This window comes from Poromitra crassiceps (assembly GCF_964638095.1).
Source record: "Poromitra crassiceps genome assembly, chromosome: 4".
NCBI lineage: Eukaryota > Metazoa > Chordata > Actinopteri > Beryciformes > Melamphaidae > Poromitra > Poromitra crassiceps.
Window position 1 is genome coordinate 13,667,502 of NC_139626.1, and position 12,399 is coordinate 13,679,900.

General features: G+C 40.7%; 1 protein-coding gene across 3 annotated transcripts; it reads left to right on the top strand.

The window, feature by feature from the left end:
• Window positions 1-210: 210 nt before the first annotated feature.
• On the top strand, window positions 211-6,898 carry cby1 (chibby 1, beta catenin antagonist). Of its 3 annotated transcripts, XM_083636331.1 has the most exons (6): window positions 211-290; window positions 854-1,040; window positions 2,125-2,226; window positions 3,437-3,542; window positions 5,401-5,513; window positions 5,676-6,898. In XM_083636331.1, exons 2-6 carry the CDS (start codon window positions 1,014-1,016, stop codon window positions 5,754-5,756), a joined length of 429 nt encoding a protein of 142 aa, XP_083492457.1. In that variant the 5' UTR covers window positions 211-290; window positions 854-1,013; the 3' UTR covers window positions 5,757-6,898. The 3 variants fall into 3 exon arrangements, with proteins under 3 accessions (XP_083492457.1, XP_083492458.1, XP_083492456.1); XM_083636332.1 differs by lacking the exon at window positions 854-1,040 and having other exon boundaries at window positions 233-290; XM_083636330.1 differs by lacking the exons at window positions 211-290; window positions 854-1,040 and adding an exon at window positions 1,637-1,816.
• Window positions 6,899-12,399: the final 5,501 nt, after the last annotated feature.

The window sequence follows — 12,399 nt, forward strand, 5'->3', positions numbered from 1 at the left end:
CTCCTCAGTAGGGGGGTTTATTTTAAACTACAGCGAGTTTCAGTGCTAAACTTCACACACGACACTCTAAATTGAGTAGCTACATGCTGACGTAACATTAATATTTTCCTAAACGCTTATCATCGAAGTTCCCCTCTCAACTGATTCATCTGAAGCCATGCCATTTTTCGGAAAGCTGTCTGTTTTTAGTCGAATAGGAATTTCGCACTTGCGCAGTAACAAGCATGGTAATGTAAAGAAAAGAAAAGCCACACAGCCACCAGTAGTTTTAACAAATAGTCTTTATGGAGGTAAATATAGCGTTATATAATGTATTTGAGTGACTACTAACTACTAACGTTAGTTAACCCATCAGCCGTCAATTTCAATTTCATGTCAGCTATGGTTAGTAGTACGCTAGAGTTAGCTAAGTAACGTTAGCATTAGCTTGCTAATAACCCTCCTTAAACTGGAGTGTGACGTTAACGTGAGTGCAGCAAATGTTAAACAAGTTTTACTAACCTATAGTTACAAACTGCCCTTTTCACTTCACATTGAAACTCGACCAGAGATGGCTTAGACTTGGACTTGAGTCGCACTTTATTAGACACACACACACACACACAGTGACTTGAGACTCGTCCTGAAAGACTTGAGACTTGACTTCAATGACTTGGACTTGAGGTTTGGGACTTGTGAACAATCTTTATTATTATTATTATTTTTTTTTTTTTTATTATTATTATTATTATTTTGGTACATTAACATTAAGGAAATGTCTACTAATGTCATCTAATCAATGCGGATACTGTAGCCTATTCTAATAGATGGATACAGTACATGCTTTGACTTCTTTCTTTTTTTTTTACTGCAGTGTTCTAAGCAGACTGAATGTCATCCAGCAGATGGTGGAATGCTCATCCATAAGAGACTAAAGGCTTGACCTGACTTGTGAAAGACTTGAGACTTGACATGGACTTGCAAAAAAACTTGATCTTGACTTGTATGCATCTCTGGAAGATACAGAGGTGTGAATGAGGATGAAAGAATTTGTGAATATTGTGAGTTGAATGAAGTGGAGAACAAAATTAATTTCATATATTTCTGTGTCAGTCACGATTTGTGAAGGTAGTGGTGTCATCAGTGATGTCACTTGAGCAATTGTGATGTCATTAGTGATGTCACTTCCTGGCTGAGGCTATAAGTGGTGGGAGTATAAGCAAAGACAATGGGATTTCAAGCAAGACGGCCCAACTTCAACTCACTTCCTGTCATTTTGTCATGTGGGTTTTGCCCATGGTTTCGGCAGGTCTGAGTCTATTGGAGTCACGTGACAATTTAGGAGACTTGCTGCTACCATGTGTTAGAATTGGCGGAGCCCCATCTATAGTAATATAATATCTATGGTATAAAAGAAAAGGTAGTTTCTCCAGAGTCTCCACCCTAGTAATCGAGCGTTTGTAGCGCGCAAGATTTCTAGTAAAAAAAAAAAGGTTTCTATTTTTTACTTAGATTTGATAGGCATTGAAAATGGAGCTCTAATGGAATATCTTTTTGATGATGTGTTTGCTTTTTCTGAATATATCTCTAAAGCATGGAACAGGAGGAAACAAAATAACATGCATAATAAATAATAACAAATCGCTTTAGATTTGTGTTTTGTTTCTTGTGCCTAGGCCAGCGGTTCCCAGCCTTTTCCGACTCATGACCACTTGAAAATCATAAACATGTTCATGGCCCATATCCGACTGTAAGCCGAGTGGTGCGTTTCCAGAGCTCTTCTTTGAATGATATGAGGAGCTGTCCATCAGCACCACACAGAAATCAGAAACTAAAAGTGAGAGGTTGTCTCCAATAGGATGATTAACAAATAACTCATTACAAATTATACAAATTAAATAATGTATCATTCAACCATGGCGCTATGCACTCACATAGCGTGGCCCGCCTAGGGCGTGCTGTGGATGTATTTATGTATTTATTTATATTTGTTTTATGGTTGGATGATGCTTATGCTTGGTTGATGTCTATTGTGCTGTTAGATGATGGTGTGTTAACATGCCATAATGTTTTGCATTGTTGTTATTATAATAATAATGTGTTTAGATTAGCCAATTGAATTAAGATGTGCCTTCTCTTATTTAGGAATTTAAAAGATCACTGAAGATGCCGCTGTTTGTTGGAAACACGTTCAGTCCGAAGAAGACCCCTCCTCGCAAATCTGCATCCCTGTCCAACCTTCACACGGTGAGTGCATGGGTGGCAGAGCTCAGTCTACAGACTAATTTCAGTCTGTTTTAACCCTTAATATAATTGATGCAACTGTGCTTTACTCTTAATGTCACTGACTCTTCCTTGACATTCATGTTGAGAGTATCAGAGGACTTTGAAATTGATGATGCATAAAAAAAGCACAAATTTGTGCATACAAATTTACCAGAATACAGGAATGAAGTATCTGAGTCTGACACTCAAAACCTCATGGGGAGGACCACCAGACCCCCCCTCCCCCACTTGACTGGTGTCCCGTGTGTATGGGGCCGCTGGCAAGGTATCCCTTATTTTTCCACACTAGCTAAATAAACCTGTGCAGTGTACAGAGTGTAAATGGTGCATTCTCAGCACGTCTAGTTTCGCTTGCCAGACTATCTCCATTCAGGAGAGAGTCTGGCTGCTCTTACTCTCACTCTGGTATAACAGGAAAAAGGGCTCTGTTATCTTTACAACCATCCACCAAATGTACCAAGCAGGCCTGCTTTATTGCACAATCGAAATCTTCGTCAAAACTTGCCATTTTCAGCATGTAGCAATGCTAGCTTGCTAGCTAGCGTTGTTGTTTCACAGTGGCGGAGGTTAGAACCTGCCTGCTTCCAGGCAGTCAGACTACTGCACAGCGCAGAGGCTGCCTGCAGTACTACACAAATAAAAAGCTCAGCTGATGTAGATGCAGCCAATTGGGCTCTGGAGCTTTTTGCCATTTTTCACCATAAATGTTCATAAAGTGGCACTTATTGAAACCTACTAACCTGCTTGTAGGCATCAAAAGAAATTAATTTATTGATGAAATAAAACTTTAAATTGTAAAAAACTTCCCAGAGCTTCTCTGCTGCGTTCTGCCTCCGCTTATGCCGAAATTAATGCTGGGATATGTGCCTTGCCAAGTTGACACAAGTCACCAACCAGAGCATCCTCGGTAAAGTGGGCATGTCAAGAACACATCCGGGAATTTTAAGCGTTCTTGGCGAAATGTGAACTTTGCATTGGAACAGCGACTGATGACCTCTCACTGACACAAGAACGCAAGAACACACAAGAACCCTTATTGAGAAACGGCCATGTTACTGGTATTATCGTACAGCTGCTTTACTTCCTGCTTTTACCACCTCAAAAGGGTTGCTGTGAAATGGGTCCAGAGTAGGATGTTTTGAACTTCTGGTCTTTTTCTTTCTGGCTTTAGTTGGATCGTTCAATGAGGGAAGTGGAGCTGGGCCTGGAGTATGGCGCTCCGGTGATGAACATTGGAGGCCAGAGCTTGAAGTTTGAGGAGGGACAGTGGATAGCAGGTAAAGTCTTTCACAAGTCTGAATACAGACCAACGCAGCAGCTCCTTCCACACTGTCAATGCACAGCACTTCACCAATTTGCTGCTGGTCTATAGCTCACTAGTGATAGGATAAGGGTCTATAGCTCACTAGTGATAGGATAAGGGTCTATAGCTCACTAGTGAGAAGGGTCTATAGCTCACTAGTGAGAAGGGTCTATAGATCACTAGTGAGAAGGGTCTATAGCTCACTAGTGAGAAGGGTCTATAGATCACTAGTGAGAATGGTCTATAGATCACTAGTGAGAAGGGTCTATATAGCTCACTAGTGAGAATGATCTATAGATCACTAGTGAGAAGGGTCTATAGATCACTAGTGAGAAGGGTCTATAGCTCACTAGTGAGCAGTGGCGGACTGCATAATCGGGCACGTCGGGCAAATGCCCGGTGGCCTGGCCTGGCCTGGCCTGGCCTGGCAAAAAAAAAAAAATTTTTTTTTTTTTTTTTTTTTTTGCAAGCCAGGCCAGGCCACTCACTGAACAGCAGGCCAGGCGCCGCCTACTGGTTTACTAGTGGTTTTATTACTTTATTCAGGTTTAAAGTGGGTGCATCTCATTGTAAAATTGGACTTGGCCCAAATTGGGCTTCAAACGGCCCAAATTGGGCTTCAAACGGCCCAAATCGGGCTTCAAACAGCCCAAATCTGGCTTTAAACGACCCAAATCTGGCTTCAAACGGCCCAAATTGGGCTTCAAACGGCCCAAATTGAGCTTCAAACGCCCCAAATTTTCCGCCGCCGCCCTTCGGACGCCGGCACGCGCGTCGGTATCGGCCTGGCCTGCTTGGTATCTAATGCCCGGCCTGAATTATGATCCCAGTCCGCCCCTGCTAGTGAGAAGGGTCTATAGCTCACTAGTGAGAAGGGTCTATAGATCACTAGTGAGAAGGGTCTATAGCTCACTAGTGAGAAGGGTCTATAGCTCACTAGTGAATAGTCAAGTGATGCAAAACGAGGCTTTCTGAAGCAATTCACCTTTTTCACTTACACCTAATTCACCCATTTTGTGTCTAAATGGCAGGAAGTAACACAGGTGCAAGCAAAACATTAATGAGGTTTTCCAACTTCCAATCCATTTGGCCCCTGTTAATGTTTTGCTTGCAATGATGGTAGCTTTCTGTTCAATTGCATTTAAAAAGGGTTCACTACTTGAGGGTTTCGAACAAAGTACTCAACACACAATACTCTAGTGTCACCTGGTGGTTGAAATAAGGAACAAAGTGTAGCAAAGTGAACCAGACAAAATAGTAACAGCTGTCTGTATAGTGCACGGAGTGCACTGTTGCCCTCACACACGGGAGACCCAGGTTCAATTCCATGTAGGTGGAAATGCAGTGTGCACGAGCACGAGGCGGGTTAGGCAGAAGTCATTCAGTGAAACATATTGAAACGACTGTATTTTGCCATCATGGACTGTGTTGCACAAGCACACAGATTTGTTTGGCGTCTGTTTCAAACATTAATTCAAGTGAAAGTGTTATTTAGGCAAATTGTAATATGACAATCTTGTTAGGATCAATTCAAAACAGGGCTGCTCATCCTTTCTGGCTCGGTCATGATTCATGATACATAAATCAGTTTACGCAATCTAATAATGACAACACTATACATGCTAATACTATGATCTGTTCATTCACCAATACGTTTCACATGTGACAAAGCGGGTACTCTGCACATGCAAGCAGTCGTGTGTGTGTGTGTGTGTGTGTGTGTGTGTGTGTGTGTGTGTGTGTGTGTGTGTGTGTGCGTGTGCGTGTGCGTGTGTGTGTGTGTCTGTGTGTGTGAATAAAGCAGCTCACAGCTCTCTGTCTTGTTGCAACAGACTCTGCTGGACGCCTGTCTGGAAAGGAAGTACAGCAGCTGAAGAAGAGAAACATGCAGCTAGAGGAGGAGAACAACCTTCTCAAACTGAAAGTTGAACTTCTGTTGGACATGGTGAGCCCTCAGCAGATAATTATTGTCAGAAAATATCCTTTATCTGTGATATTAAAGTCGTATTGCTATCGCTCTTGGTCAAACCTTAAAATATAAATGTAAAATGTAATTCGGTGTCTTACCAAAGCTACGAATAACTGATGTTTGCTTTGTTTTGTCTAGTTGACAGAGACGACAGCAGAGTCTCACCTGATGGAGAGAGAACTGGACGAGATGAAGAATGACCATCAGAGGAAAACATGACAGCTCTGATCAGCTCTACATCTGTGGCACCTGTTTTTTATACATTCACCAATAATTAAGAGTGAATGTTGAGTAGTACAAAGTCTTAAGATGAAGAACTTATATAGGGCCATATATATTACCTGTAATATGCTATTTTTGTAATGCGTAAAGGTAAAAAAGAAATGGCGTCAAACACCAAAAAGCAATTGGATCCTCTCAAATAATCTAACTTTAGTGGCATAATGTAAATTATGTGTAAGTTTACATCTCCTTCGTGTAGCCTAGTTAGTTATTGTATGATATATTTGATCTTTTATTTAATTATTTTATTTTATTAGTTTTTTTTATGTTTGATGTTTGATGTTTCTTGTTTGATAAATCAAGATGCTATTGAAACCCAGGTCTGGTGAATGGGTTCCAGACTTCAGGCTGTCATTGCGTGATTGCAGTGATTGCAAAGTATTAAAGCAGCTACGAGCAACTTTTTCGATTGTTATTAAACAGTATAATTACAATATTGATGCATCACATCTTACCTATAATAGTAGCTGAGACCAAAGCCGTGTGTATCTGAGATTGCTCCCTTAGGTGATTATTAACTCTGTGTCTGTCTAAACTCGCGTCAACAGGGGGCTCTCTAGAGAGACCGGACCGGGTAACCCGGAAGTGAAACGCAGCTGCCTGCCTACGCCGTTTGCGCTGCCTAGCAACATAACATAAACAATGTGAACGCCACGCATACTCTCGGGAACATCTCTCGTTATATTCTAACAGGTTTTTTGGAAGTTATTTTGTGGTTATGGCCGAAGTGGCTGCTGCAAACTGTTTCATTTCACTTCCTGATCTGCCCTGGCTACAGACAGACTAACACTGGCCGATTCACTCGGGGTTCAAGCGAGACTACTCTGCGTTGGTCTCGTCGACTATTAGAGGTAAGATGTGATGCATTGATATTAAATTTATACTGTTTAATAACAATCGAAAAAGTTGCTCGTAGCTGCTTTAAAAGTGACAATTTGATGTATGATTATGTTAGTTTTTCCAATTAATTTTGGTCCATTAAAATGTAATTTTGGGCCTTTAAAATGTAATGTAATTCCTACACGTTCAACTGATTTGGATGTAAATACCCTCAAATTAAAGTCTGCCGTTAAAGCACATCTTGTTTCACTTCAAGTCCATTGTGGTGGTGTACAGAGCCAAAATTATGTAGATTGTGTCCAATGTCCAAATATGGACCTAGACTATGGCTGGGTTTCCCAAAAGCTTCTTTGCGCTAAGAAGCTAATTCAACCCTTCTTAAGGCCCCCTTAAGAAGCAAACGCGTTTCCCAATTGCTTCTTTACGAAGGCATGCGTTTCCCAAAAGCTTCTTAGCGCTAAGAAGCTTCTTTGACACTTCTTAAGGCTCCCGTAAGAAGCCAACGAAGCCAACGCGTTTCCCGATTGCTTCTTAGCCTAAAATTATCTTCCAATTATCCTCCGTTAAGAAGGCTGCGTTTCCCAAAAGCTTCTTAGCGCTAAGATGATCTTTCGTTAAGAAGGGTCTGGAGCCTTCTTAACACCTTCTTAATGACGAAACACTGGCAGATCCAGCCGCATCAGGCAAAAGGAGATACTTGTGTCCACTGTTCCTCTTGTTTTTTTCCCTTTTTCCTTTCTTTCATGCACCCTTTAGTGTTTAAAATTGGGGAACACTTGAAAATCTCCCCTGTATGTATGGTTACTTGTGTTTTAAATGTTTTACTGTAGGCTATATTTCTCTAATCAGAATGGATTCCTTTTATAATGTTGTGGATTTATATAGCACCTTTCACAGAACCCAAGGTCGCTTAAATTCTGTAGTGTTTCTCTGTTTTGTTGTATGCTGTGTATATAAAGCAATTTGAACTGCAGTCCATGTCTGAAATAAATAATGTTTAATAAAGTTTAACATGACCATGATTAGGTGTTAACAGTGTTTCTCAACCACTGAGTCGTGGCCCACTGCTGGGCTCAGAGTGCCATCAAGTGAGCCGCTCCAGTTAAGATGCTTCTCAAGAGCCTTCTATTTTTTTTATTTTTCTCGACTGTTAAGAAGGCGTTTGGGAAACACTTCTTTGGAGCCTTCTTAACTCCTTAAGAAGCTTCTTAACTCTTAAGAAGCTTCTTTGTTGGGAAACTCAGCCTATGTCAGTGCTGGTGACCAGCATCTTGTTCTCCACTGATTCACTGAGACACTAGGGGGCAGCAGGAACACACAAAGGCATCACCAACCCAGTTTCAGAGTCCCACAGCTATTGGTGTCAGAGGAATAGCAGAGATGAAACTGGTGAAACTAGTATGAAAATTCAATCCACATGGGTGACTGATCCCATAATGTTCCCTAAACTGAACCAGGATCAGTTTAAGCTCTATGGTCTAAATGGTCTGGATCTCTCTTTTTTCTTTCTCTTTTTTCTTTCTCTCTTTTTTTTTAACATAAACTCGTTTTACCCCCCTTTAAGATCATAACGCAACATAATTATATTTCTGATGCGCCAGGACCTCGAATATCCATTTTTTCAGATTTTAATTTTTTGTCATGAATCAATGCCATTGGTCACCCTTCACGTCTCTGTGTGGTTTACCAGAGCCGTATTCAAACGAGCTTGTGAGTAAATCTCGTAACGCCATTCGCCCTCAATCTGTCAGTCAAACCTCGAAATTCGTCCCCTACCTCCGTCTGTACCCCCCCCCCCCACGCAGGACAGTAAACCCGGAAAAGTCACATGGCAGAGTGCTGTGTAATTCTGATATCGTTTTGACTAATCCTGGCTTCCTCTGACGTTACTAGTACTAGTACTACTTTCAAGATTCAAGATTCAAGATTTTTATTTTGTCACTCCATGGTACAAGTATCACGTGTGAAATTCTTGTGCTGTGGACTCCGTTTACAACATAGTACAAATATAACAGGGCATATGAGTGCAAAAACAGCAAGAGACACAACAACAATAAGGCAGTAGGCTATAGTGATAAGACAAGTCAGAGACAGAGACTACTACTACTAACTGATCAGGATTACTGTTTCTTCTTTAGGGAGATGAAATGCAGTGTGACATGAAGTTGGTTATTTGCTATACACAAGTCGGACAGAAAATGTCAAGTAGCCACACCTTTTCCAGTAAATAGAAAATGAAAGTAGATGCATGGCCCAGTATAAAATGTGCTCGACTCAGTGCAGATTTCCAGTATCGACAATGCTGTGAAGAGAAAGGTGCAAACAAGGTAGGTCATCGATCTAATTAATTGATAAGATGATCTTTCATCTTCTGAATGATCATCATATTGGATGATGTATTTACTATTTTTATAATACTTTATGACAGAGGACAACAACAGCTAGGTCTACTGCAGAGGTGCTGACCATGACAATCGTAGCATCAATGCAAATAAGTGTGCGAGTTCTGGCACGGTATTACAATATGATTTGCTGTGATACCTGTAGTACCCTATATAGTAGCCTTGTAAAATGTATTATAGGACTAGTTTTTATCTTCTTGTTATAAAAGAAACATTGAATTGCCAAGAGGGGGTGATATGGAAAGAGGGAGCTCTATTGGATTGATACTTTATACACTTCAGCCTACAGGCCTCTGAGGATTTTGATTTGAGTGTTATGCTGTAATCCAGGATGTTTTCTTTTTTTATTTTCTAGTGTAGAATTTGGGGTCTCCATAGCTCTTTGTACTATTTTTGAGAATTTCTCCTATAGATCTGGGGATCTCTGATTTATGATGGCTTAAGCCTGATCTCTCTCAAAGCCCCATTTACTGCAATTAAATTATTTGATGTGTATGTATAATACTCCTCTATGGTGTTTCCTGATTGTAGCCTACGTTATTTTTTTGTTCACTGTGTTCCAACCCCTGTTGTTGTTTTTTGTATTTGGTCTGTTCAGTACTAAAAACTACAAAACTTAAGAGACTACATTTCCCAGGTGATGGGGCATCTCCCACCCTGTCGTTCACAGGTGTTCTGCATACAGCCAATGATTAGAGTGGGGCTGACTGTCTCTTTATCTCCTACCTGTTGTATCATGTATGCTCTGATGAAGGTCGTAAGAGACCAAAAGCGCATAAAGTGAGTCTTTTGCACACATTTAAGTGTGTGGATTATTTTCTCTACGTACTCATGACTAAGCCGGGTGGAGCGGTAGTTTTTCCTGCATCTTCTTGTTTAAAAAAAAAGCTACAGCAATGGCTTTCCATTATGTTAAGACAGTTGGTCTACTATAATCATTACCCTGTAGTGCAGGGGTGTCAAACATGTGGCCCAGGGACCAGATCTGGCCCCCCAAAGGGTCCAATCTGGCCCAAAGGATGACTTTGCAAAGCGTGAAAATTGTACTGAGAAGTCCTTCAATCCAATGTGATGCACTTGTGAAGGCTAAGAGATACCAGGTTTCAGGAGCAAGTGAAATATTAAGTTTCCTATTCATGTTATCTGTATTAATCACTAAATAGTCAGCTATTTTCATTACCTTTGCTTGACTATAGAGAATTGCACAGTAGCCATCAATTGTAATCAGGGGTGTAGTGATAAATACAGAGGTGGGTAAACTATCCAAGGTGAGTAGTTTACCTACCTTGTTTGCCCTCATTGATTGATACAGTTGATCTGAAAATAGGTGAGTAAACTCTGTGCCTCATTTAAAATGGGTGGGTAAATTGTGTTTACTTGCGTTTACCCTCCACTACAACCCTGATTGTAATGCACAGTACAGACATATTTGATCATGTGCTTGATGGTAGCTGAGATAACCCTACGTGTTGTAGGGTTGTACCTGTCATTCTTTACACTAAGATAAACTGGAAAATGTTGAGGGTTTGATTTATAGGTTATTATTGATTATTGATTTTCATTGTCTGGCCCACTTGACACCAAATTGGGTCGCATGTGGCCCGTGGACTAAAATGAGTTTGACACCCCTGCTGTAGTGTAAATAAAGTCCATTAATGTAAGCTACTATAAAATAAAGAAGTGGAGGAATACTGCTTTTTAATAATGTAATATTTTAAACAGGCACATCGACATGTTTTGCCCCGAGTGTGGGTATGAAGTGGAAAAGTCAGATAAATTCTGCCGTGACTGTGGCTTCAGGTTATCTGCCAAGACCAAATTATCCACCCAAGGTAAGTTTCCTGCCGAAGTTAACGATGATCACAATGTTTGACAGAAATGATTGTTCATTGTATCATTTTTGTGGACATTTTGATCCAGACAAGTTGGTATTTTGTTATTCACCTTATGTTCCAACACAGGGGTCAGCCATTTACTTCCTATTGTGTTTACACTTCCTGTGACAGTACAGTACTAGTGACCAGGTAAAACAGACAGTGTGTTGAACAGGAAGTCATAACACAACTGGGTCAAGTGGGCGATCAAGTCCTCCACTGGCTCATGCCAAATTGATCTTTAACTTGAATGTTTGTTGCCAACTGAATAAAGTGACAACAAAAGCATATCACTACTTTATAATGGATAGGAGGGTACAGGATCCATAGCTACATTATACATAGCTACATTATACATTTTTGAATGTTATCCCATCATACGTATTGTAGATTATGACTTCTACATATAGTGAATTCTCAACCAGTTGCCATCCGTTTTGCCACCAATGCCCCTTACAGAACACATCACTGCACACTGTACTCCATGGTAAACTGGCCGCCCCTTGAATCCAGGCGCAAAATACACTGGCTTACCCTGGTTTACAAATCACTCGTAGGCCTCACTCCCCCCTATCTTGTACACCTATTGGAACGCTCAACTCCCACTTACAGCACTCGCACTGCCACCCACATTCTTCTGAAGGTCCCCAAAGCTCACACATCTCTGGGTCGCTCCTCCTTCCAGTTTGCTGCAGCCGATGACTGGAACAAATTACAAAAAACCCTGAAGATGGAGAGCTTTGTCTCCATCCGTTCCTTCAATGACCTTGTTACTAACACTATGGCACACACCTGTCATTGCTCCTCATGATGTTGTCCGTGCTGCCCCTTCTCTCTGATTCCCTTGTATTCACTGTTGGTCTTCTTCCTCTTTTAAAGTGTAGATATTGTTGTCGTCCTGTGTGCTAGCATACTATGCCAGTACACAGTTTAAATATATACATATAGTATGTGTATTGTTCTGTCTGTTCTGTCTATTTGTCTGTGATGGCCTGCTTGTGGTCTGTGCTGAATGTAATTGTTTCTTGTCCTATCTCTGTGTCACTTTTATGCTTTTATTTTTCCCCCAACCCCCTTCCCCTCAGGAGGTATTTTTTTGCCTCCCACCAGGCCGTTATTGAAAATAAGAATTTGTTCTTAATTAACTTGCCTGATTAAATAAAGGTTGATGATGATGATGTCATGTGCATACAATAAAATCTGTTGCAGAGAAAAACAGTTAAAAGTTCATTTATAAAAGCTCTCTTTACAGCAGTATGATGTAAAGCTATCATCAGCTGTTTTGATCATGTCTTATATACTGATATGCTATCTTATCTTGCCTTCGTCATAAAGCTTTCTCATTATGCAACCACAACGCAGCAGGATCATGTTTAACCAGGAGAGGATAAGTCACAGGAGTCTCATTTTTCCTGTCATTCTGTAATATTAGAGTTTCGAGCAGTGCTTCTCAAAGGAACCCCA

Bases quoted from the DNA above. Each gene is read 5' to 3' on its own strand.
- cby1 (XM_083636330.1), top strand. From the start codon at position 1,772: ATGAGGAGCTGTCCATCAGCACCACACAGAAATCAGAAACTAAAA. The intron at 3,543-5,400 runs GTAAAGTCTTTC...TTGTTGCAACAG, and splicing joins GGAGGGACAGTGGATAGCAG to ACTCTGCTGGACGCCTGTCT. The intron at 5,514-5,675 runs GTGAGCCCTCAG...TGTTTTGTCTAG, and splicing joins TTGAACTTCTGTTGGACATG to TTGACAGAGACGACAGCAGA.